Source organism: Corythoichthys intestinalis, chromosome 16, assembly GCF_030265065.1.
Source record: "Corythoichthys intestinalis isolate RoL2023-P3 chromosome 16, ASM3026506v1, whole genome shotgun sequence".
NCBI lineage: Eukaryota > Metazoa > Chordata > Actinopteri > Syngnathiformes > Syngnathidae > Corythoichthys > Corythoichthys intestinalis.
In genome coordinates, this window is record NC_080410.1 from 48,935,249 (window position 1) to 48,963,100 (window position 27,852).

General features: G+C 39.0%; 1 protein-coding gene across 7 annotated transcripts in view; it reads right to left on the reverse strand.

The window, feature by feature from the left end:
- The window catches only part of LOC130931692 (E3 ubiquitin-protein ligase rnf213-alpha-like), a 148,551-nt gene that overhangs the window by 15,092 nt on the left and 105,607 nt on the right, over positions 1-27,852 (reverse strand). For 6 of the 7 annotated variants that reach the window (XM_057860659.1, XM_057860658.1, XM_057860661.1 and 3 more), the window contains 12 exons: positions 24,549-24,747; positions 21,142-21,341; positions 16,645-16,767; positions 16,461-16,571; positions 16,157-16,390; positions 9,322-9,406; positions 9,222-9,256; positions 9,026-9,126; positions 5,967-6,123; positions 4,198-4,372; positions 4,055-4,137; positions 3,733-3,984 (listed from right to left, as the gene is read on the reverse strand). In XM_057860659.1, coding sequence (XP_057716642.1) covers positions 3,733-3,984; positions 4,055-4,137; positions 4,198-4,372; positions 5,967-6,123; positions 9,026-9,126; positions 9,222-9,256; positions 9,322-9,406; positions 16,157-16,390; positions 16,461-16,571; positions 16,645-16,767; positions 21,142-21,341; positions 24,549-24,747 — 1,755 coding nt within the window. The remainder of the gene's footprint in view (positions 1-3,732; positions 3,985-4,054; positions 4,138-4,197; positions 4,373-5,966; positions 6,124-9,025; positions 9,127-9,221; positions 9,257-9,321; positions 9,407-16,156; positions 16,391-16,460; positions 16,572-16,644; positions 16,768-21,141; positions 21,342-24,548; positions 24,748-27,852) is intronic. The other variant, XM_057860663.1, reaches the window with a different exon arrangement.

A 27,852-nucleotide genomic window follows, 5' to 3' on the forward strand; every position in this document is an offset into this window, starting at 1 on the left:
CACTGTCATCAACACGTTCTGGCTGTGACTCAGTCAGTCTGCCTCTTTTCTTCCTTCAACCTCTACATCAAAACTTCCTTCCTCAACTTGTTGTTCATCTGAGAACAAACCACATCAGATGGTCACTGAGCCACCAACAGCACAGTTTTCTCAAAACTATTATTTCATTATTATCCATATTTCACAACTCTAGCACCTAATAATTAATAAAGCAATGACAGAAAATGTTAAAGAAAAATAACATTGTAATTGTGTTTATAATTGTATTTTATACCAGACTATCCTTGCAAACCTATTCTTACCAAGTGTGCTATTCACCCAGCTGATGAGGTATGCACTGCCTTTAGCAGCCTCATCCAACTCCTTTTTTTAAATCCCTCAATCTCCTTACGAGGCAAGTCTATATAATGAAATATAAATCTTAAAAAAGAAACCAGACTCCCCAGTGGCTTTTATTTTTAAAGCTTTCTTAATTTATTTTTCTCACAATAACTACGGAGGTAGATTTGTGTCTTTATTATTCAATCAAAAAAAAGTTGCTTCAATCAAAATATATATTTTTAATCTAAAAAAATACTGTACTTTACTGTACTATGATACTTTGGGAAAAAAAAGTGAAAAAATATGTCTAATATATGTATCCATTTTCCAATGTTAAATCTGAATAAATACATTGAAACGCACCCAAAAAATGGGGGGCGCTACTTCGCGGTTTTCACTTATTGCGGCGGGTTTTGGTCCCCATTAACCGCGAAAAACGAGGGATCAATGTATTACGTAGATGTAAATAAAGTGTACATGAATGTTTTCAGAACACATATTGTAATAACATTCTTATAACAAGATTTAAAAGTTCATGATGTACTGAGCGCGCGAAACTTAGTTGTGAAATCGCGAGGGATGTATGTATGTATGTTAAAAATGTTTAAATAAGGAAATTGGATGATTGTTTAAAGGGATCCTCTATTTTTAAGACAAGTAATTCTTAAAAGATAAATGTAAGTATGAGTTATAATAATTTGATATTAAAACCTCTCTTAATGTTTTTGTTTTAATAAAGTTTGTCAAATTATTTTAAGTGATAGGTCGCCATTCTTGTTACGTCGCAGTGCGTGACGTCACCGGTCCCGTTGCCAAAATTCCAGCGTGTCACTTGTTAGCTTTCCCAACATGTCGTCAGTTCTACCCTTCCTATTTCAACCAGATCTGAAAAGTGAAGAGCAGGACAGCACTGTCGGTCGTTCACAAGATGAGCTTCAGGGAAAAATGCATGCAGCAAATACCTGATAAGACAAAAGTTTGGCAAAACTGGTGATGCGAGAGAGTGCTTTTGGGAAGTCCGGTTGGGAGTGTGAATGTATGCTGTCCGGTTTTATTAGCAGATATTCAAGGTAAGCATATTGCATTTTCAAACTTATTCCAATATAATTATATAGACTGTTAGCATCCAGAGCTGTCGTGTGCTTTACATACAGTACAGGCCAAAGAGCACACCTTGTGTAATCCATGTCTTGTACATTGTAACGCGTGGTAGCTAGGATACGTGTATAAAAGTACCAAAAAGGGGAGAAGCTTCCACTTATGCACATTTATTCACAATAAATATTTCCACCTTGACCACCCTTCACTCGGGAGCTCAGCAGTACGCAAACACGCGTTCCCTGACGAACTCCAACATTGTTGTAAGGTCCACGTCAGAGTCACTGTCATCACTGTAGCGTGCCATAGTGCTTTAATTATTTAGTATGATTTGGGTGAAACTCCCACGAAGAATAGTCAACATAAAAGATAGCAATAGTAATCCAAATCCGTGTTTTTTACTCACTCGAAGATCCAGGAATTAGACCGTTCCCTTGGCAATGTCGCAGCCGCGATCAGGCCGTCGATTCCACAAAATAGACTGATCCGAAAAGCCGCCGTGGGACCGGCGAATCAAAAAAAAAATGGACAGATCCGAAACCAATATTGCAGACGCGGTAGGACCGTCGGATCCAGAAAATAGACGGATCCCTTACTTGACTGAGGATCCGGGAAAAATGTTCGGGCGCCAGTTGTAACGCGTGGTGGGTAGGATACGTGCATACAGGGACCAAAAGGGGGGAGAAGCTTCCACTTATGCACATTTATTCACTAAAAATAATAATTCCACCTTGACCACTCACTTCACTCCCCTTGTTTCCATTTGACTGGAAATTGCATCCAAAAGCAGCACATCGTGGCATTTTACTTCGCGAGTTTAGGCAGCAATAAGGACTTGTTGAACACGCTACACATTTGGAAAGATCCCAATGACGTCATCACTGCGAGCCCGCAAACCGTGGCGCCAACTAACGGTCAAAATATGGACTAAATATTATAAAATATTGCCATTGATTTAACATTTTATGTGTTTCTAACAACATATTTTAGTACAAGAGAACAATTGTGTTTTATTTGAGCCAGGGCCGGCCCAGGCCATTTGGGGGCCCTAAGCAAAATAATGCCAAGGGGCCCATATTTTCGGCCCACCATTTCGTCACAGTGTACTGTGAAACCCATACATGCAATCCAACCCATACGTCCATATTTTGTATATTAATCAGATTTTGTTGCACTGCGTACTTCAAACTTCTCACCCCAAATGATTGTCAGTACTTACAGTAGATAGCGCCAAACCTTTTTCTAAAAGAGGAAAAGTTAAGGAAGAACTTTTATTTTTTTAAGTTTGAAATTAAGTATCAAAGCTCACAAAAGTCAACTAAAGCAAACTTTAGTAAATGTTGAGGTAATTATCGAGGTTTGATTGATTAAATATTTGCTTGATGGACTGATTGAATATTTGCTTGTGCTCATATATACCATAGACAATATATATTGCCATATTTTTCTTACTAATATAACCAGGAAATGATTATTGCTTGCTATACCAGGTTTTAGTATAATGCTTAAGTGTTACAAAGAGTAAAAGAGGGTCGGGATGACAACTGCCTTACTCCATGGCCGCATCATTGCGTAACTAGACCTTCCGAGGCATCTTCAGCACCTGGCGTCTGGACTTTAGTCTAGACCTCCGAGGACGATTTTCCATCCGAGGACATCTTCCATGGCCGCAGCGTTACATAACTGAAGTGTCTGGATTATTTTGACTGTTTACATGATTGTTTTGACTGTTTACATGATTGTTTACATAAGCTCTTGCTTCCACACGTGTATTCACTTAGTTCCATCTACATGCACACACATATCCAATCGAAAACCACATGGGTGTCTCCAGCTTGCTCTCCCCTCCCTCAGGGCGGCATCCATTTTTGTTTAGGACAAACCCCTAAATAAAATACCAAGGAGGATTTTTTCCTTTAGATCAATTTTGGTGACTGTAACTAGTCACTGTTTTGCTCTCCTTGGCCAAGAAAACTGAGTGTCTTCTCTCCTTATTTTTGGGTAATTTTACAATGTCTACCTAAGGATCTATTTTTGAACTTGACAGTAAACAAAATATAAATTAAACAATTGCCAGATTGGGGACCCCCTAGTGGTCAGGGGCCCTAAGCAGCTGCATAGTCTGCGTATAGGCTGGGCTGGCCCTGATTAGAGCCTACATGTATTTAAGAGGTATTTTAGAGGATCACTTTAAGTCTATTATCATGTGTCCTATTTTTTTTCATATCAAAATAGGGTCCCCCTCAGTTTGGACATGTTTTTCATTCATAAGCATTGTCTGACAGTTAGGACATCATTTCCCTATTTACTGACCTTGTTTAAAAATCTCCACAGGACAGGTAGGGTCTCTCTGCCATCATTCAGCTCCACCACATGGGTAAGGTGCAGCAGAGACACATTCTCTTCGCAGCTCCACACCGCTGAGCATTGGAGGCAGTGATCTGTGCCAAGGGAAGCCATAAAGTAGGCTGGATCGTCACTCAGCAGCCACATGATGGGATTGTCAGAGTTTTCAGAGTCCGTCTGGATGAATTTGTTCATTTCCTTCAACTGGCTATCCAAGTGCTGCAGATGGAAAGCGGGGATTTAACAGCGCCACTGCTAACCATGACAATGTCATTCAAATGCTTTTTACCCTAAGTTCGGGTGCGATGAAGAGGCTCATTTGTGTCTCCCATTCATTCCTCTTTGCGTTAGTAGAAAGGGTCCATGATTCAGCTGAAAGAAATAGGGTGAAAGTTAGGCAGTGGAGAGACACGCCTATGAGTTTTGTCTTACAGCTTTGCGGACGCTGAGCTTTCAGGAGGGCGCGGATGAGCAGGTGGACGGAGCCGACAACGTCATCCGTCCCCTTGCCCAGATATCTTCCGAGATGCTCCTTGTCTTTCTTCAGGTGAGCCAGAAGAAACGGACCCGGCTCGGAGACTCGAGGGCTGATGATTGACGCGATATTCTGCCAATGGGAGAAATGTAGCATTAATAGCTCATCTTCCGCTAATACAGTTGTGGTCAAAGGTTTACATACACTTGTGAAGAACATAATGTCATGGCTCACTTGAGTTTCCAGTTATTTCTACAACTCTGATTTTTCTCTGATAAGAGTGATTGGAACAGGTACTTCTTTGTCACAAAAAACATTCATTAAGTTTGATTCTTTTATGACTTTATTATGGGTGAACAGGAAAAAAGTGATCAAATCAGCGCTAATATTTGGTAACATGTCCCTTGGCCATTTTCACTTCAATTAGTTGCTTTTGGTAGCCATCCACAAGCTTCTGGCAAGCTTCTGGTTGAATCTTTGACCACTCCTCTTGACAGAATTGGTGCAGTTCAGTTAAATTTGATGGCTTTCTGACATGGACTTGTTTCTTCAGCATTGTCCACAAGTTCTCAATGGGGTTTAAGTCAGGACTTTGGGAAGGCCATTCAAAAACCTTAATTCTAGCCTGATTTAGCCATTCCATTACCACTTTTGATGTGTGTTTGGGGTCATTGTCCTGTTGGAACACCCAACTGCGCCCAAGACCCAATCTTCTGGCTGATGACGTTAGGTTATCTTGAAGAATTTGAAGGTAATCCTCCTTCATTATCCCATTTACTCTCTGTAAAACACCAGTTCCACTGGCAGTAAAACAGCCCCTCAGCATAATACTACCACCACCGTGCTTGACGGTAGGCATGGTGTACTTGGGGTTAAAGGCCTCACCTTTTCTCCTCCAAACATATTGCTGGGCATTGTGGCCAAACAGCTCGATTTTTGTTTCGTCTGACCACAGAACTTTCCTCCAGAAGGTCTTATCTTTGTCCATGTGATCAGCAGCAAACCTCAGTCGAGCCTTAAGGTGCCGCTTTTGGACCAAGGGCTTCCTTCTTGCACGGCAGCCTCTCAGTCCATGGAGATGCAAAACACGCTTGACTGTGCAACTTCTAATTCTTGGCAGATCTGCTTTTTGGTGATTCTTGGTTGAATCTTCACCCTCCTGAGCAATTTTCTCTCAGCAGCAGGTGATAGCTTACGTTTTCTTCCTGATCGTGGCAATGACAAAACAGTGCCATGCACTTTATACTTACAAACAATTGTTTGCACTGTTGCTCTTGGGACCTGCAGCTGCTTTGAAATGGCTCCAAGTGACTTTCCTGAATTGTTCAAGTCAATAATCACTCACAAGAAATTGCGAATTCGTGTTGCTGTATGTATATTTTTGACCCAGCAGATTTGATCACTTTTTCTGTTAACCCATAATAAAGTCATAAAAGAACCAAACTTCATGAATGTTTTTTGTGACAAAGAAGTATCTGTTCCAATCACTCTATCGGAGAAAAATCAGAGTTGTAGAAATAACTGGAAACTCAAGAGAGCCATGACATTATGTTCTTCACAAGTGTATGTAAACTTTTGACCACAACTGTATGTGTAACTCATTCACTGCAATCAACATCCGATCCATTCAAACCGGGAAATTTGGCAGGGGATGATGGCGTTTTAGTGCCGGTGATTACATCCAACAATGAAAACGTGTTAATGCTGCAAAGAGCGAGGGCGACACCTGTGAGTGGCCGGAGGCGCCGATCAGCATAGCCAAGTGGGTTAACATGCGAATCAGCGTGAAGGGAACAGAGGAAAGGTGCTTGGTGTCCAGCATGTCCGCATTGTCCCTTCGATCGGGCTCGCCGAGGATGTGACCCGTCTGCGTGCGATCGGCACTGAAAACAAGCCATGTATAATAATGAATAATGATTGCGTTACTTTTGATCTTTTTTTTTTTTTTTTTTTTTTTTTTTTAACATGTGCTGTTCAGATGCTACAACACAGAGAATAGGATCCGACTGTCCTTATTGTCTGAACAGTTTTAATGCATCACATGGGAGTTTGATAAACTTCCATTGTGGTTGTTCATTATGTTTTGTTCACAGAGGTGGGTAGTCACTCGAGGTGGGCCTTTGGTCACCTAACGATTCGATTATGATGACGACCCCCCCCCCCCCCCCCCCGCCGCTATTAGCTGCTTTTAATGTATGTATATTAGTTACAAGAACTGTAAAAAAATTTAAAAAATAAAACATCAAGTTAACAGTTAAAAACAATAATATACTCAAATCCCCATTCTGTATCAGCAGCTTTAAACTACATTCAATTAATTTAATGTTGTGAATCAACCGTTAAAGTTGTTAAAATTGCTCCCGTTATTCTATAATTTCCCTTTTGTCTACTTTCGACATGTAAAAGTTTTTAAACTATTTTAAAGATAGATTCAAGTCAATATTTTACCCATTTAGGAGTATTTTAGATAAAAAGTTAATTAGGTTCGCTAGGAAGGATCGCTAAAACAGCCTTGCAGGGAAGTCTACTGCTTTAAGATGGCGGCTGTTTACTAACACCCGCATCTAGCTTTCAGTACATTGCATCTAGTCCTATATAAATATGATATCTACCGTGCCAGTATATGGACGTACTTTATAGCAGCTGTCGGCAGCAGTCAAGTATGTTGTTGTTTTTTTATCTCGCGGGCTAAACCCGGCTAGTCGTGTTTGGAGGAAAAAGAAGGATGAGTACAACCCCAAGAACACCATCCCAACCGTGAAACATGGAGTAGGAAACATCATTTTTTGGGGCTGCTTCTCTGCCAAGGGTACAGGATGACTGCACCGTATTGAGGGGAGGATGAATGGGGCTATGTATCGCCAGATCTTGGCTGACAACCTCCTTCCTTCAGTGAGAGCCCTGAAGATGGGTCGTGGCTGGGTCTTCCAGCATGACAACGACCAAAAGCACACAGCCAAGGCATCTAAAGAGTGGCTCCATAAGAAGCATCGTAAGGTCCTGGAGTGGCCTAGCCAGTCACCAGATCTGAACCCGATAGAAAATCTATGCAGGGAGCTGAAAGGCCGTGTTGGCCGGCAGCAGCCCCGAAACCTGAAGGCTCTGGAGAAGATCTGCATGGAGGAGTGGGCCAAAATCCCTTCTGCAGTGTGCGCAAACCTTGTCAAGGACTACAGGAAACATTTGGTATCTGTAATAGCAAACAAAGGTTTCTGTACCAAATATTAAGTTCGATTTTTGTGATGTATCAAATACTTATTTCATGCAATTAAATGCAAATTTATTATTTAAAAATCATACAATGTGATTTTCTGTTTTTTTGTATTAGATTCCGTCCCTCACAGTTGAAGAGAACTTATAATACAAATTACAGACCTCTACATGGCTTGCAAGTGGGGAAAACCAGCAAAATCGGCAGTGTATCAAATACTTGTTCTCCCCACTGTATATAAAAGTTGTAAAGCAATAAAACTGCAACAAAAATGAATGAACAAAAAAAAACATTTTTTATGATGGGTCAAAATTATTTTTCGAGCCCCTTAGACGGTCATTTGCTTTGCATATAATCTATATATATATATATATATATATATATATATATATATATATATATATATATATATATATATATATATATATTAGAAACAAAAAATATTTTTAAAAAAAAGATATTTTTTCTTTGATTGAAAAAAAAATTTTTTTTTTTTTTTTTGGATTGAAGCATCTTTTTTTTTGGATTAATTGATTTAGACACAAATGTCCTGATCATAATAAGGCCCAAACACAAAAGGATTGCTTCAATCGAAGAAAACTTTTTCAATGAAAAATTAAGTGTTCTAATGCAAATTTTTCAATTTCAAATATTTTGTCACATTCAAAAACTTTTTCTATGATTGAAATTTTTCCTTTTTTGATTGAAGTGAGTTTTTTTTAGTATCTTATATTTTTTTGAAGAAACGTATTTTTTGATTGAATAATAAAGATAAAAATGTCGTAGCAAAAATGTGGCCAAAACACAAATCAACATTACTTCAATCAAAAAATTTGTTTCAATCAAAAAAAAAACAAAAAATCTGAAAAATAACTGACATGCATTTTTTTTTTTTTTTTTTTAATTTTAAATGTATTTTTGCATTCAAACACATTTTTTAAAATTGAAGCAATTTTTTGGGGTGGAAAATATATATGTAGATTGAAGCAACTTTTTTTTTTTGATTGAATAATAAAGAAACAAATCTACCTCCATATGGCTCCACCCAGAGGATACAATTTTGACTGGGGTAACTACATTGGCACGACACCGGCGTGACTACCATATTCAGTGGATGACGATCTTGGCGAAAAGTATAGCTGTCCTAAGCAGCCTGATTTAGAATTCCCCTCAAGAATGATGAGACTCAAAAAACGCTCATTGTCAACTTATTATTATAAATATTCTTGTAAGTTAATTTTATTGCTGACACTGCGTTTCGGAGTCATCAACATGTCCCAAAAATCAAACTCCGCCTATGGTTAAAACTAAGGTGAACGTGCGGAGTTTGGCATTTTGGCCGGGTTGTCGGCATTCCGCTGGCCCGGTTCTTTGGAATTGAGCTAGCGCAGTTCCGGCGGTTTGGGTGGCGTCATTCCTTCAGAACAGATGAGGGAATTTCCACGGAAAACGCGTCTCTACTTACGGAATTTTCAGTTGACGAAACCACTCCCAGAACAAATCAATTTCGTAAGTAGAGGTACCAATTTATCCGGAAAAACATTTTTCTGATTGTCGCCAAGTTGACCACTCACTGTCTCTCCATTTGATTAAAATCCTCCACAGGTTTGTGTTGCACCCCACCGATAGGAGCATTACAGTCAAGGCAACGCTGTGTTTCCATGGGTAGCCCACACTGTTCAGAGGAAAGAAAGAAAAACATTTTGACGTGAAAATGAATCGCCATGCTGATACAGTACAGATCTTTGGAGAGAAATAAAAACAACAAACCTCTCCGACCAAGCAGGGGTGACCGTTTGGACATTCTAGAAAATGAAAGTTGTTTATGAAATCTTGTTAAATCATTGAGCTTTTTGTCGGCTTTACTTACTGTACCACCGGAGTGGTTCTAAACTGGCCAGGGCTTGCTGAGCTTCCGCTAGCTTGTCTTGTGGCATTGTAGGCAAGTAGGCGGCCTGATTTGGACGGATGAATTGATTACTGACCTCATTCTAAACATGTATTAAACGCATTTCGCCTAATCACGGATAAAGGGCCCTCTAGTGGCAGCAGTAAATACAGTGCCTTGCAAAAGTATTCGGCCCCCTTGAACCTTGCAACCTTTTGCCACATTTCAGGCTTCAAACATAAAGATATAAAATTTTAATTTTTTGTCAAGAATCAACAACAAGTGGGACACAATCGTGAAGTGGAACAAAATTTATTGGATAATTTAAACTTTTTTAACAAATAAAAAAACTGAAAAGTGGGGCGTGCAATATTATTCGGCCCCCTTGCGTTAATACTTTGTAGCGCCACCTTTTGCTCCAATTACAGCTGTAAGTCGCTTGGGGTATGTTTCTATCAGTTTTGCACATCGAGAGACAGACATTCTTGCCCATTCTTCCTTGCAAAACAGCTCGAGCTCAGTGAGGTTGGATGGAAAGTGTTTGTGAACAGCAGTCTTCAGCTCTTTCCACAGATTCTAGATTGGATTCAGGTCTGGACTTTGACTTGGCCATTCTAACACCTGGATACGTTTATTTTTGAACCATTCCATTGTAGATTTGGCTTTATGTTTTGGATCTTTCTCCTGTTGGAAGATAAATCTCCGTCCCAGTCTCAGGTTTTGTGCAGATACCAACAGGTTTTCTTCCAGAATGTTCCTGTATTTGGCTGCATCCATCTTCCCGTCAATTTTAACCATCTTCCCTGTCCCTGCTGAAGAAAAGCAGGCCCAAACCATGATGCTGCCACCACCATGTTTGACAGTGGGGATGGTGTGTTCAGGGTGATGAGCTGTGTTGCTTTTACGCCAAACATATTGTTTTGCATTGTGGCCAAAAAGTTCAATTTGGTTTCATCTGACCAGAGCACCTTCTTCCACATGTTTGGTGTGTCTCCCAGGTGGCTTGTGGCAAACTTTAAACGAGACTTTTTATGGATATCTTTGAGAAATGGCTTTCTTCTAGCCACTCTTCCATAAAGGCCAGATTTGTGCAGTGTACGACTGATTGTTGTCCTATGGACAGACTCTCCCACCTCAGCTGTAGATCTCTGCAGTTCATCCAGAGTGATCATGGGCCTCTTGGCTGCATCGCTGATCAGTTTTCTCCTTGTTTGAGAAGAAAGTTTGGAAGGACGGCCGGGTCTTGGTAGATTTGCAGTGGTCTGATGCTCCTTCCATTTCAATATGATGGCTTGCACAGTGCTCCTTGAGATGTTTAAAGCTTGGGAAATCTTTTTGTATCCAAATCCGGCTTTAAACTTCTCCACAACAGTATCTCGGACCTGCCTGGTGTGTTCCTTGGTTTTCATAATGCTCTCTACACTTTAAACAGAACCCTGAGACTATCACAGAGCAGGTGCATTTATACGGAGACTTGATTACACACAGGTGGATTCTATTTATCATCATCGCTCATTTAGGACAACATTGGATCATTCAGAGATCCTCACTGAACTTCTGGAGTGAGTTTGCTGCACTGAAAGTAAAGGGGCCGAATAATATTGCACGCCCCACTTTTCAGTTTTTTATTTGTTAAAAAAGTTGAAATTATCCAATAAATGTTGTTCCACTTCACAATTGTGTCCCACTTGTTGTTGATTCTTGACAAAAAAATTAAATTTCATATCTTTATGTTTGAAGCATGAAATGTGGCGAAAGGTTGCAAGATTCAAGGGGGCCGAATACTTTTGCAAGGCACTGTATATGCCATAACTCGTCTAACAGGACTGAATCCAGCTGCTCTCTGTTAATATCAACAAAAAGTATTGTAGAAATATATTCCCATTTATTTAAAATAATCGTATGTAAAAGATGCCACTTTGCTTTTCTTCCAATATTGACACAGGCCCTTTGCCCTTGTACCAATGTATGTAATCTAATCAGGGCTGGGGCTTGCACATTCCAATCAATTCTAGAGAGGAAGTTGACCTTTCCCCAAAGTTAGGAGTGGGTAAAAAAGTGTAGGCGCAGGGAGGCGCGAGACACTATCTGTGTCCCGGTACCGGCATGTCATCTCTTTTCTGTTTGTCTTTAAGTGTAAATTCTTTCTTTTTTTTTTTTTTTATTCATGAATTCTGTGTCATCATCTCCTGTTCATTTTAAGAATAAAACAACCTGTAACAAGGAATAATCGACTCTTTTCCTCTATATGTTTTTGTTTGCGCTAATATGTTTGTTTATGCATTCGTTATTTAGTTTAAAAGTATCATTTAGTAGTTTTTGTGGGAGTATGCGTTTGAACGATTTAAGAGCTTTGAAAAAACAAGTCAGCATTTTGTAGCATTTAAGCTAGCGGACCTTTGCCATGCAAGTTAGCCAATTGTTCGTACGTTTTACTGCGATTCTCATTTTTTAAATACCGTTTCAGGCTAAGCTCAGGCATTTATCTTATTTTTAAATGCATTTATTGCTTGCGAAATGAAATTCTGCATAGTTTGAAGAAACGATCAGGAATTTTGGATTTGCATTTAATGCTCTTTTGAAAGTGCAATCTTAGCAAGCCAAAAAAATGTTATTGAAGGCATAAACACTTGTTTCTTTGTTTTACATCTCCTAAATTTATCTGCTAACGCATTAAATGTTTGTAATCCGATAACTTGATTATTCGAATTAAATAACCAATAGCTGCAGCCCTAATTAGCAGCCAGTCTTTTCTGAGCATTTCCAGGTCACTTCCTGTTGATTTTTGGTTATTCAGAGGTTACTTCCTGCTGATTTTGAGTCACTTATCTTTCGAGGATACGGGTAGTTACGACGTACCCGGCGTACGTGATTTTGACTTTACGACGCCGGAGTCTCGTCGGCTATTTTGTCTTTAGTCGTTACATTTATTTCCATTTTCTTTTTTTTTTAATCGCGTAACAGTGGCTTATCCGCCATTTGTCACCAGCCAAGTTACTTTGTTTTATTAATATGACCTATAACATGTTTTTGGATAGTTATTTTGAGATTTAAGGGTACTTAAAAAGGTTAATTCCGATTTGAGTGGAAATTCTGGTTACGTCGCCAGCGTAGGAACAGAACTCGTCCGTAACCCAGTTCTGTAACCCAAAATCGACAGGGAGTGACCCAGAAATGTCCCAAAATCAACAAGAACGGAATGAAAATCAACAGCAAATGACCTGAAACGCCTCAAAATCAAACTCATTGGTTGCCATTTACCGCTACTGACGTCCAATTCGTTCATTCGCTGCCACCCTCCCAGTTCAAACGAATTGGACGCCTACTAGCAATCAACTCAATTCAATCTGAAGGAGATAGTACCTTTTCTCGTAGGCACCGTCTCACTGTTTGCATTATTCTAACGCACTTAATATATCAATAGGGGAATAGTATCTTTTCTCGTATTTACTGTTTGTGTAACACTAACACCACCAATATAAAATAAATATCATTTGTATCATAGTTTAAAGATAACAAGCAGAATATATTTGACATAGGGTATAAAGATATTCATGACGCCTTCTTATCACAGAAGCCCAACAAGTGCTTCATGCAACTGACTGAGCAAGATTGACGCTGATGAGGCAAGACATCTACACATCAGTTCTTCTGGACAGTCCTGAACAAATGGCGGGACGTCCTGTCCCAACACAAGGAACACCGGAGAACACCTGATATCCAACTGATAACTGACACGACTGATAAGACTCCAAGATCCTATTTGACGCTGAAGTTGCCCCAGTAACGATGACTCGGCAACTGTGACGCACCAACTAAACAGCCAACCTGCGATAGAAGATTATCCTTAACACACACTTCTTCCTGCCTAGGGTTCGCCCGGCAAGAACATTCAAAAGACTGAATGTTTAACTAAGCATTGTCATTATTTCTCGGGAACCTTTTGTTGACTTAAGATATGGTGACCCTGGAACGAGTCTGCCTCCTTGCCTGAGTCTGTTTCTGCTTCGCCTTGCTGTTTGATTGCTGTCGATTCAGAATAAATTGTCAATTTGTGTTTCTAAGCCTTTTTCCAGCTTTTAATATGGAGTTAGTACAAGAGGTTAAGACTAAGGTGAACGTGCGTCGTTTGGCCTTTTGGCCAGGATGTCGGAGTCTTGCTGGCCCAGGTCGTTGAGTTGCACCAGTGTGGATCGGGCAGTTTAGATGGCGTGATTCCGGCAATCTAGCTAAAAGGTCAGATTCCTCCAACTCAACTCCTTCACTAGCGATAAACTCAATTCAATCCAAAGCTTATTTTTCTTTTTATTACTTGTATTGTAAAATATTGTAGAATTATTTCCTGACACATGCATCCATAATTGTTGTATTGCCATGCTGTGAGCCCTGTATCGCAAATTGTATCATGAGTAGGGCTGCAGCTATTGATTATTTTAGTAGTCGATTAATCGATGAACCATTAGTTCGAATAATCGAGTAATCGGATAAGCAACATGAAAAATTTAATTACCTGAGCTGAGCCCCAATTGGTATAAAAAATAAATAAATGAATATATAGTTTAGTATAGCTATAAAATGCTAACTTTTTTACAGTGCTCTGAACTAGAGATGAATATCGGATCGGACGCCGTTATGGGCAAAAAAATGCGCATCGGTATCGGATCGGAACAGGGAAAAATTCCGATCCAGACTTCCGATCCACTTTTTTTTTTTTTTTTAAAGTCCGGTCCGGGTTTCCCAGCGCACCGATTTACATAATCCATTCCAGTTTTTGCTGCGGTTTCCCTAAAATCCGGTCCGCATTTTACGGCACACCTTCAACACACTACATTTACATTACAGTCTCCCAAATTACCGAGAGACTTTATCGGTAAAAATGTCAGCTGTGTGGGATCATTTCACCTTAAAGGACGACAAAGACGAAGAGGCAGAGTGCAACATATGCCACAATAAAGTCAAGCGTAGTGGTAAAGCTGTAAGAAGTTTTAATACAACCAACCTAATCAAGCATTTAGCGAAATACCACCACAAACAATATGAGGAGTATGTTAAGAAAACCGAAGACAAAAAGAAAGGTCCTACCCAACTAACACCGGCAGAAACTTTTGCTTTGCGTGACAAACTGGCACTCGACAGTCCCAAAGCCCAGGGAATAACAAGAGTCATTGCCGAAGAATTCATTCTGGATGACGAGCCATTATCTCTCGTGAGTAAAGACGCACCATCCAACACTTAGAACCATGGTACAACATGCCCAGCCGTCATTAAATCCTTGATAGATTCGGCCGTGGAAGATTCGAGAACGATTCACAAACATCCAAATTCCGTTTAGTGAAATATGTCAAGTAAAGCGGAACTAATACACAGCGTGGTCTTCGGGACGCCATGAGAAACTGACCGCATTGCGTCCCAAAAGTAAACCTAATGCTTGTCAAATACCCGGGTAATGCCAATGCTCAACTCACGGCTTTAGCTCAACTCATGCCGCTGGATAAAAAACACAAGAATACCTGACTGCTACTGACAGCCGCTACAAACTACGTCAACGTCGTTTTACTGGAGATAATAGATATCATATGTATATAGAACTAGATGCTCAACTAGACTCGACTGCGTTAGCAACATTGAAGTATTGAAAACCAGATGCGTTAGTAAACAGCCGCCATCTTAAAGCAGAAGACTTCCCTAGTAGGCTGTTGTGAACCTTCCAAGTGAACCTATTAACTTTTTATCTAAAATACTCCTGAATCGGCAAAATCTTGACTTGAATCAATCTTCAAAACAGTTTTAAAAATTTCACATGTCGAAAGTAGACAGAAGGGAAATTATGGAATAACGAGAGCAATTTTAACAACTTTAACAGTTGATTGGCAAAATTAAATGAATTGAATGTAGTTTAAAGCTGCTGATACAGAATGGGGACTTGAGTATTTTATTTACTGTTTTAAAATGTTAACTTGATACTGAAATAGTCGTTTATTTCAACCTGAGATGCTTTTTATACAATTTTTGTCACTAATGCACGAAACATTAATAGCATCTAATAGCATGGGGGATTTGTGGGATTTTCCACTGAGGTTGTTGGTGTGTTTTGCTTTTTTAAGACAGTTTACAATATTATTTGCACATTTTACTGACTGACTATGCAATTTCTGTTTGTTATTTATAATGTTTTGTGTTTGTCACTGAATAAACAGGTCAGTTTCTTGTTACCAACCGTGTTATTCAAACTGACCTAATTCAGCTGGCTAGTTGTTATCAAAGGTACTAAAACCTTTTTCAACATGAGTCTGACAACTAAGTAAGGAGGCTTAATAACTTTAACACATGCTCAGATAGGTCGGTATCGGTATCGGCCAGTATCGGTATCGGATCGGAAGTGCAAAACAATATCGGTATCAGACAGGAAGTGCAAAAACCTGGATCTGAACTAAATATATCAAAACTAAATTATGAATGCATTGAAAAAAAAAAAAAAAAAACATTAGCCCAAACAAAAACTTTATGTTGGTCTTAACAGGGAGCAGCTGGATTCAGCCATGTGAAATGAGGCAGACTAGAAGGTATATCCACCTAAATCAATAAAACTAAATGTAAACACTTTTAAGATACCCCAATACAACACCACTTTAATTAAACGAATACTCGAAGCAGCAAAATTTAATTTGAATCTTTTTTTTCTAACTGAATACTCAAGTTAATCGATTAATCGTTGCAGAAGTAATCATGAGCTACCCAGAATTTCCTACCCCCTACTTTAAATGGCTTTTTTATTTTGAAACATGATGTAAATCAGGACCTAACAGCTTAAACATACCTGCATGGTGGCAGGTTCCATCGCTAAACCTCGGAGAGGAGTTATAATCCTTTGGCATGCGCAAAGCAAGACGGCGGCCAGGTGAACGGCCAACGCCATGGATGCGCAATCCTCCCCGGATGTTTGGGGTCCAACCTCCAAAGCCCCGAATTGGTTATTTACCAGAACACGGGCAAAGGCCTTCACCTTCGGGTCAGCGAGCACTTTGGAATTGTCAATGAAATTCAGGATTTGCTGAAAAGACACAAAAAAAAAGTCATGCTCGACCTCGCAAAGACTCATTTGCGCCACGTTTCCAATTTACCTCTGTGTTTTGGTGCGAACGTAAATGGGCATTTTTGAAGTGAATTGTCACTTCTCTGTACAGTGCCAAGAGCAGGCAAACCGTCGCACTCTGTAGTGAACTTGTGCAATCCTATGAGGTGAAAGCCAAAACAGATTTTTTAAGATTTCAGTGGAAACGACACAAAAAAAGGGACTGACATTACCTGACAGATCTCATCAAGGTTTTCCATTTGTCCAGCCGCGATTGCTTTTGAGACCGCATCTCTGACTTTCTTGTAGCTCTCGCCATACACAAGATATTGGTCAACGGAGACGGCTTCTCCTCCCTGGGTTTAATTAAAATCAAATACATTAGGAAATGCCTTGGGTAACACTTTATTTGACAATGGCGTCACAAGACTGTTATAAATAGTCATAATTCTGACATGACACGACATCACGACTCACGAGAATTAATGAATGCCTATGTCATCCGGGAAATATTGTCACTAACTCCATTCATGTCCAGTCCACATCTTTTACATCCATTCAAAAGGGATATCATTTGCGGGATGACACTTAATAACATGTGTCGTAAGCATTCATTAATGCTCATGAGAGTGTCATAATTATGACGGTCTTATGTACGGTGACCCTGAAGTGCAAAACACAACGGCAAATCAAAAAGGACAACGGCAAATTAAAAAAAAAAAAAGTCAAAACACATGATAAAAAACAAATTAAAATACCACGCCAAATCACATAACAAAAAAAAAATAAAAAAACAACGCCAACTTACAAAAGACAATGTCAAATCACATTTTTAAAAAAAACGGCAAATCACATAATAAAAAATAAATTAAAAAACATCGGCAAATTAAAAACCTAACGGCAAATCACGTAAAAAATAAATAAATAAAAACACAACGCCAAATTACAAAAACTCCATACCACATAACAAAAAACAAAGTAAAAACAAAATGCCGAATCACATAAAAAATAAATTAAAAACGCCAAATGAAAATAAATGAATAAAAAAACAACGCCAAATTTAAAAAAAAAACTCCAAATCACATAAAAAACTAATTAAAAAACACAACGTCAAATCACACAACAAAAAACAAAAAAAAAAACGCCAAATCACACAACAACAAAAAGAAATTAAACAACGACTAATTAAAAACACAACGGCAAATCACGTAACGAATTTAAAAAACAACGCCAAATCACATAACAAAAAATGAATTAAAAAAACACGAAATTTAAAAAAAAAAAAACTCAAAATAACATAACAAAAAACAAATTAAAAAACAAATTGGCAAATGACATAAAAAAATAAAAAAACAATGCAAAATCATATAATAAAAAACAAAAACCACCAAATCACATAAAAAATTTAAAAACACAACGCCAAATTTGAAAACAACACCAATTCACGTAACACAAAAAAACAAATTAAAAACCACAACACCAAATAAAAAAAGAATCCAAATAACATAACAAAAAACAAACTAAAAAACAAAACGGAAAATCACATAACAAAAAAAGAAATTAAAAAACAACGCCAAATTTAAAAAAAAACAACGGCAAATCACATTACAAAAAAACTAATTAAAAAAATAACGCCAAATCACATGACAAAAAAACAAAACGCCAAATCACATAACAAAAAAGAATTAATAAAACGTCAAATTACATGACAAATTTTTTTTAAAAAACAAACAAACAAAAAAAAAACACCAAATTAAAAAACACAATGCTAAATCAGAGAACAAAAAAAAACCCCAAATTAAATAAATTAAACGCCAAATCATAAAAAAACAAATCAAACGACAAATCCTAAAATGAAATTATATTAAGGAACCGGAATAGGTAGGTACTAGTCAAAAAGTACACTCATCGCTGATTGGACGAATCTACCGTCAAGGGTATTTATTTTTTTATTTGTTTTTTTTTTTTTTTTTGTTATGTGATTTGCCGTTGTGTTTTTGAATTTGCCGTTGTGTTTTGCACTTCAGGGCCACCGTACTTATGACAGTCTTATGACGCCACGGTCAAAGTGTTACCAAGCCTTGTAGTGTAAAAAGAGCCAAGGTGGGCAATATTGGTGGCTAGGTCAAAGACGGTTTAAAAAAAGCCATACTTTGCCCACTCTTTGTATGGAGGACCATATGGGACAGAATTAAAAATATTCAGTATTTGTGAAAAATGGATGTTGAATTCATCTTTCCAAATGTAAAGTTGCCCAACTCTTGTTTCAAATGAGGCTTAAATTTAAATGTTGTAAGGCAAGCACATCGGTCAACTCCTGCGCTAATAGGTGTATTTAAAACTTCAAATACAGTGGGGCAAATAAGTATTTAGCCAACCACCAATTGTGCAAGTTCTTCTACTTGAAAAGATTAGAGAGGCCTGTAATTGTCAACATGGGTAAACCTCAACCATGAGAGACAGAATGTGGAAAAAAAACAGAAAATCACATTGTTTGATTTTTAAAAAAAAAATTTGCAAATCATGGTCGAAAAAAGGTATTTAGTCAATACCAAAAGTTCATCTCAATACTTTGTTATGTACCCTTTGTTGGCAATAACGGAGGCCAAATGTTTTCTGTAACTCTTCACTCTTCGCTTGGTGTCAAGAAATCAAGTGTGTGAGCAATTATTAGAAAATGGAAGACATACAAGACCACTGATAATCTCCCTCAATCTGGGGCTCCATGCAAGATCTCACCCGTGGCGTCAAAATGATAACAAGAACGGTGAGCAAAAATCCCAGAACCACACGAGGGGACCTAGTGAATGACCTACAGAGAGCTGGGACCCCAGTAACAAAGGCTACTATCAGTAACACAATGCGCCGCCAGGGACTCAAATCCTGCACTGCCAGACGTGTCCAGCTGCTGAAGCCACTACAAGTCCAGCACCGTCTGCGGCTCGCTAGGGAGCATTTGGATGATCCAGAAGAGGGCTGGGAGAATGTGTTATGGTCAGATGAAACCAAAATAGAACTTTTTGGTAGAAACACATGTTCTCGTGTTTGGAGAAGAATACTGAATTGCGTCCGAAGAACATCATACCCACTGTGAAGCATGGGGGTGGAAACATCTCATCTCTGCATCTCATCTGCTGATCTCCCTGAGATCAGCACCATCTACTCCACTCACTGTTTAAGAAGAGTGCACAACATCCTGCGGGACCAGCACCATCCTGCTCACAACCTTTTCCACCTGCTGCCCTCAGGGAGAAGGTACAGGTCCATACAGGCCAGAACATTACGACTGGCCAACAGTCTGTACCCACAGGCTGTGAGGCTACTGAACTCTGCCCCTCTCCCCTCTCAGCCCCACACTTACGGACGGTAATCCACATCCACCAACAACAATAACTGAGCTGGTTTGCATTGTTGCAGTATGTCATTATCCACTATTTCCTCCTCCCTGACCCTTACCCATTGGTTGACGACCAGTAGGCTATACTTGATTGTACTTGATTAACTTATCTGGGTTTTGCACTGATTTTTGACTGTTTTTAACTGGTATATTTTTGCTCTGCACTTTAGCACTGACATGACCTCACGCTGCTGTGGAATATTTGTTGTACGTATGTCCAAAACTGTGTCAATGTTTACACTGGGTACTGAAGGGTATTTATTTTATGGGTTTTGCACTTTACCAACTTAGCTGCATGAGTTGTATGGATGCTCCAAACAAAGTTTTGTTGTGCTTTTTATAACAATGACAATAAATATTCTGAATCTGAATCTGAATAATGCTTTGGGGCTGTTTTGGGGGGACCAGGACGACTGATCTGTGTGAAGGAAAGAATGAATGGGGCCATGCATCGAGAGATTTTAAGTTAAAATTTCCTTCCATCAGCAAGAGACGTGGCTGGGTCTTTCAGCATGACAATGATCCCAAACACACAGCCAGAGCAACAAAGGAGTGGCTTCGGAAGAAGCATTTCAAGGTCCTTGATTGACCTAGCCAGACTCCAGATCTCAACCCCATAGAAAATCTGTGGAGGGAGTTGAAAGTCCGTGTTGCCCAACGGCAGCCCCAAAACATCACTGCTCTCGAGGAGATCTGCATGGAGGAATGGGCCAAAATGCCAGCAAAGGTGTGTGAAAAGCTTGTGAAGAGTTACAGAAAACGTTTGGCCTCCGTTATTGCCAACAAAGGGTACATAACAAAGTATTGAGATGAACTTCTGGTATTGACCAAAAACTTATTTTCCACCATGATTTGCAAATAAATTCCATAAAAATCAAACAATGTGATTTTCTGTTTTTGTTTTTTTTTTTTTCTCCACATTCTGTCTCTCACGGTTGAGGTTTACACATGTTGACAATTACAGGCCTCTCTAATATTTTCAAGTGAGAGAACTTGCACAATTAGTGGTTGACTAAATACCTATTAGCCCCACTGTATATCCTCATTTTTGCATTTTTAATAGTTATCAATAAAAAAATATATATATATCAATCACTAGTTAACGACGGAGTGTATGTGATTCATCTTTTAATCGCTTGACAGCACAACAATTTGAAATTTGTTAAAATAATAGCACAGAAACCAAGATTAGAGGAGGAGGTAACTACAAGTTAAATATGCATTAAAGATTTTAATCGCTTGACAGCACATATTTCTGCATTTCATTCTGTCTAATTTGGTCCTCCATACTTTTGCTCTTGCAGTAAATATGAGTCATTTCAGAAAAGCAAACCTTTTCCAGAATTTCCTCAGGGAACAGCCAGCGCTTGTCATCCATTTGAAGGAGCTGCAGGACAAACTCCCCTCCGCGTTGGCTGATTATTTTACGGAGCAAGTAGACGCGATACCAGTTGTCGCCACAGAGACTGCACAGATTCCGCACGCTTGCCAGGAATTCGTTACTTTGACTCCAACCCACTTCATCTGGTTCTTCTGTCACAACGGTCAGTGACTTGGTTCAGTAACTCCAATGTGATTGTGTGTAATATTATTCATTAATTAACAGAGGTGGGTAGAGTAACCAAAAGTTTTACACAAGTACCATGACCTCAAAATATTACTCGAGCAAAAGTCATCCAGAAATTCACTCGAGTACAAGAAGGAAAAAAAATATACTCAAGTAATGATAACAATGCTAACTAGAGCTGGGAATCTTTGGACACCTAATGATTCGATGACTATTACGATTCAGAGGCGCCAATTCGATTATAAAACAATTATTGATGCACCCCCCCTCCTTTTTTTTTTTTAATGTTTTGTACATTAGTTCCAAAATTGTTCAAAAATCCTCTCAGGCTAAACCAAACTACTATTTTAGTATCAAGTTAACATAAAGGAGTAAACAAATATACAAAAATAAAAGTAAATAAAATACTCCAGTCCCCATTCTGCATTAGCAGCTTTAAACTACATTCAATTAATTTAATGTTGTGAATCCACCGTTACAGTTGTTAAAATTGCTCCCATTATTCCATAATTTCCCTTCTGTCTACTTTTCACATGTCAAGTTTTAAAACTGTTCCGTCATTTAAAGATAGATTCAAGACAAGATTTTGCCGATTTAGGAGTATTTTAGCTAAAAAGCTAATTAGGTTCGCTACAACAGAGCCTTCTCGAAAAGTCTACTGCTTTAAGATGGCGGCTGTTTACTAACGTCGGCAAGTCTGTCATTTCGCATCTCTGTTCAATAATACATGTTCTAACACCGCCGTCGTCTGTCATTTTGCATCTAGTTCCACATATATGATATCTACTGTAGCCGTATGTTTGTAGCAACTAGCAGCTGGGCGTTATTTGTAGCTGCTGTTGGCCCGAGTCAGGTATGATCGTTTTTTTTTTTTTTATCTAGCGGCATGAGTTGAACATGATATTTACTCTCGGTTCGTTCCTCATTGCGTCCCATAAACCGCGCTGACTGTGTTTTACTTCCGCTTTACCTGGTATAATTCAATAATCGGAATTTGGATGTTTGTGAATCGTTCTCGAATCTTCCACGGCCGAATCGCGAAAAGAATCGGAAATTTCGCACGCATCTAAAGATGACCCCCTCTTTTTTCAAGACTGAAGTTTGAAAAAAAGACTTTTTGAACACCAAATTAATTTTTATCCAGAAAATAATTACAGTACATCCGAAATAAATGATTATAACAATATATTTGAGAGAAAAAGCATGTTATTTTGCCTCATTCAAATCTTAATATCTGAACATTTAAATACGTAAAGTGCAATCACATTCGTAAATGAATGGCTTCTGGTTGTGATAAATCAACAAAATTGCAATAACTGCATTAACCATCAAAGTGAAGTCTAACTAACTGTAGTCTTGAAACAAATCTGAATAAGGAAATAAATACAATATAAGAATGCAAACTGGTTAAACTAGTAGCTGAGATCTGTCATAATAGAACATCGCTTTAATTATATCTGGCGCCATCTAGCGTCGTGAATGGGGAGAGTAGCTGAGATCTGTCACAACAGAACATTGCTTCAATGATATCCGGCGTCGTGAATGGGAATAATGTCTAGACCACGAATATATACAACAACCCTCTCTTTTTCAATGTTATTTCAATGCAAAAAACACCGTGTTATATTCGGGCCAATACGGTATATATGTTAAATAAATGTCAATGCTTTTTGCTTTTAATTAAAGATGTCCCGATCACGTCATTTTCAAAGTATCGGAATCGGCAAAAAAATATCGGACATGCCTTTTTTTAATATATATATATTTTAATCAAATCGTTTTCTAATTGTATTTAACGTTACAGACAAAATGTCTTAGACTCATCCAGAGTCTTTAGTTTTGGCTTAAAGTAGGGCTATCAAATTTATCGCGTTAATGGTGGATTTTTAAAAAAAAAAAAAATTTTTTATAATTAATCACGTTACATTATTTAACGCAATTAACGCATGCGCTGCACGACCCACTCCCGCATTGTCACGTTCAATCTATAATGGCGGCGATTTACCTATATATAGAGCTAAAAGGCAGCATATAATGAGTAGAGTGAATTTTGGCAGTCTTTGGAGCCTTTTTTTAATTGGCTTAAGCCTAAAAATCCCTCTCTCAACATTAAGAAATATCGTGGGAACGCAATGTGGGGAAGAAAGGTAGTAGTTGATCTTTTTCTTAACACCCTATGTTATTTCCCAACACAGAGAAGATATATCAATTGGTGCCAATACGCATAGTCATGGTTGCACTTCCCATCATGCATTTGGGCATGGCTACAGTATCATTTACTGAAAGCTCAACAAATACACTAGATGGCAATATTTAGTCACAATATACAAAGTCACTTTTAGCCTTCAAAAAAGTCTTTCTATCCGTGGATCCCTCTCACAGAAAGAATGTTAATAATGTAAATGCCATCTTGAGGATTTATTGTCATAATAAACAAATACAGTACTTATGTACTGTATGTTGAATGTATATCTTTGTCCGAGTTTTATTAATTTTTTTCTTAATGCATTGCCAAAATGTATATGATCGGGAAAAATTATCATGAATGACTGGAATTGAATCGGGAGCAAAAAAAAAAAAAAAAAGGCAATTGGATCGGGAAATATTGGGATCGGCAGATACTCAAACTAAAACGATCGGATCGGGAGCAAAAAAACATGATCGGAACAACCCTGCTTTTAACCAAGAATCGAGACTGTTTTACAACCATATGTATAAAGAATTCAGGGATTTAAGCATTTAATCACAAGAATTTTCAACGTAAAAAGCTCTTTGTGTTTCCACTCTGTCAGCTTTCTCGGAGATAGGCCCCCTATTAATCGGCCCTGCACTCCGTGTCCCGTCAATATCATTATGAAGTCTATGATGGAGTCATTTGATTAGTGTTGCAAAGTCTCATTGGTGAAACTGGTAGAGCCACTGCACTGGCAAAAATAACATCAAATCTATTATGAAGAATAGAGAGGGAAAAAAATGAAGACTATAGTCGTAGTAGCAGAATAAAAGCATTTCTCCACAAATCTACACAAGTAGAAATATGGCGTGGTAAAACTACTCAAAAAAGCACATTTTTCTCAAAAAGTTACTCAAGCAAAAGATAAAATCGTAATTCTAACACGTTCCTACCCACCTCTGCTCATTAATTGCAACAGGGTACCGACATGACTGCTCACCAGTAGTAATGATGGTTGCTGCTAAATCCAGGTCCATACGCACTCTGGCCACCTGCTGCAGATGCTCCACAGTGACCACCTCCCGGTCCGGCGATTTACCGAGCAACAGCTGGAGCTTCGTCAGGAAGTCGGTTTCGCGAATCATGCACGCCTGTTTCTCTGTGTTTGACCTGACCTGGAAACTCTCAAACATGGAGTCCTGCATACAAAAATAAGAGTCAAGAACATATTTTACACTGCAAAAATACCCCTCCTTAGAAGTAGTTAAATCCCATTGTTTTCAGTGTAAATCTACTAGAAATAAGGGAAATGATCTGCCAGTGCTTCAAGTCAATTTTACTCAGATTTCTTGAAATTAGAAAAAAAGCCAGCTGAAAATAAGCTTAACAGATTTATTTTAAGCAGTAATTTAGTATACAGTGCCTTGCAAAAGTATTCTGCCCCCTTGAACCTTGCAACCTTTCGCCACATTTCAGGCTTCAAACATAAAGATATAAAATTGTATTTTGTCAAGAATCAACAACAAGTGGGACACAATCGTGAAGTGGAACAAAATTTATTGGATAATTTAAACTTTTTTAACAAATAAAAAACTGAAAAGTGGGGCGTGCAATATTATTCGGCCCCCTTGCGTTAATACTTTGTAGCGCCACCTTTTGCTCCAATTACAGCTGCAAGTCGCTTGGGGTATGTTTCTATCAGTTTTGCACATCGAGAGACTGACATTCTTGCCCATTCTTCCTTGCAAAACAGCTCGAGCTCAGTCAGGTTGGATGGAGAGTGTTTGTGAACAGCAGTCTTCAGCTCTTTCCACAGATTCTCGATTGGATTCAGGTCTGGACTTTGACTTGGCCATTCTAACACCTGGATACGTTTATTTTTGAACCATTCCATTATAGATTTGGCTTTATGTTTTGGATCATTGTCCTGTTGGAAGATAAATCTCCGTCCCAGTCTCAGGTCTTGCGCAGATACTAACAGGTTTTCTTCCAGAATGTTCCTGTATTTGGCTGCATCCATCTTCCCGTCAATTTTAACCATCTTCCCTGTCCCTGCTGAAGAAAAGCAGGCCCAAACCATGATACTGCCACCACCATGTTTGACAGTGGGGATGGTGTGTTCAGGGTGATGAACTGTGTTGCTTTTACGCCAAACATATCGTTTTGCATTGTGGCCAAAAAGTTCAATTTTGGTTTCATCTGACCAGAAAACCTTCTTCCACATGTTTGGTGTGTCTCCCAGGTGGCTTGTGGCAAACTTGAAACGAGACTTTTTATGGATATCTTCTTGCCACTCTTCCATAAAGGCCAGATTTGTGCAGTGTACGACTGATTGTTGTCCTATGGACAGACTCTCCCACCTCAGCTGTAGATCTCTGCAGTTCATCCAGAGTGATCATGGGCCTCTTGGCTGCATCTCTGATCAGTTTTCTCCTTGTTTGAGAAGAAAGTTTGGAAGGACGGCCGGGTCTTGGTAGGTTTGCAGTGGTCTGATGCTCCTTCCATTTCAATATGATGGCTTGCACAGTGCTCCTTGAGATGTTTAAAGCTTGGGAAATCTTTTTGTATCCAAATCCGGCTTCAAACTTCTCCACAACAGTATCTCGGACGTGCCTGGTGTGTTCTTTGGTTTTCATAATGCTCTCTGCACTTTAAACAGAACCCTGAGACTATCACAGAGCAGGTGCATTTATACGGAGACTTGATTACACACAGGTGGATTCTATTTATCATTGTCGGTCATTTAGGACAACATTGGATCATTCAGAGATCCTCACTGAACTTCTGGAGTGGGTTTGCTGCACTGAAAGTAAAGGGGCCGAATAATATTGCACGCCCCACTTTTCAGTTCTTTATTTGTTAAAAAAGTTGAAATTATACAATAAATGTTGTTCCACTTCACGATTGTGTCCCACTTGTTGTTGATTCTTGACAAAAAAATTAAATTTCATATCTTTATGTTTGAAGCCTGAAATGTGGCGAAAGGTTGCAAGATTCAAGGGGGCCGAATACTTTTGCAAGGCACTGTAGAGGGGTACCTCTTCTTACGAACGTCTCAACATACAAAAATTTAAGGGGAAGACGTTTCTCAACGGGAAATTATTGCCTTTTGTTACGAAAGAAATTTCAGGATATGAAAGGCAGTATGGCCTTTACTCGCAGCTCCCAGTTTACTGACTGTAACATGCATATACAGTAGCTGCTCTGCCACTGCCTATTGCCTAGCATCCCTGGCATCCAATTGGCTAAGAGAGACTTCTACTGTTGGGTATGTATCCAACTGTCCTTGTGTTCAGACAGTTTTACATAAGCGGGTTTCCCCAACACGGAAAAGATTGTGGTGCACCGCCACACCAAAATATAAGCCACCATGTATTGCAAATGAGATTTTTTTTGAAAGATTTAAACATACGTTCTAATTTGTATAGAGCTGTCCCGACTAGTCGACGTTGTCGACGTCATCGATGACGTAAATGCGTCGACAGGCAAAACATATCGTCGACGGGTTAAAAAAAATTACATGCGGATGAAGTTTAGAATGGCGGGCGCTCGCGATACAAGCGGTTATTACTGGCACCCCCAAGGGGGCCGCTGTTATATCAATGTGACCGGCGTTGTCAGATTGAGCAAAGAGGAAGAAAGTGGGCGAGCGAGCGAGATCGGTGAGTTGGAAAAGTGCGCGGGTAGCGCCGAGTTGAGTGGCTTCATCCCCCACGTTTTTGTTTTGGTCAATAAAAGTATCCATAAAGAGCCATCTGACGCCTCGGTGTTTTTATGCATGCCGCCGCCTTCCTGAGGAGGAAATCGGACGAACCCAGACGAACAGACAACAACGAGCCGGTGAAGAGTTGAAAACACCGCCAATTTCCAAAAAGGGCAGAGTTGGTAACACGTGAAAGCAGCATAAAGCCAAAAAAGCGGACCAGAATAGCCAGAGCCTGGAATTATTTCAAGGAAAATATGGAGGGTGCCACTTTTTGTACTATTTGCTAAGCTGAGCTCGCAACCACGGTAGCACGTCGGCTATGAACGAACACTTGAAGCGCCGTCACCCGAGTGTAAATTTCGAAGACAACAAGAAACAACAAGCTAGCGGATCTAAGTCCATACAACTTTCTAACGAGTTTTTAAATGAAAGTTGCCTTTATGTGCGTCGTTTCAACGTGCATTTTTATTTAATAATTAATATAATTATAATTTTTTAAAAATTATTATTAAATTTATTAGGATCATGGAAGCTCCCACTTGGGGAAAATATATACATATATATCCTGTATATACATAATATAATAAAAATATATATG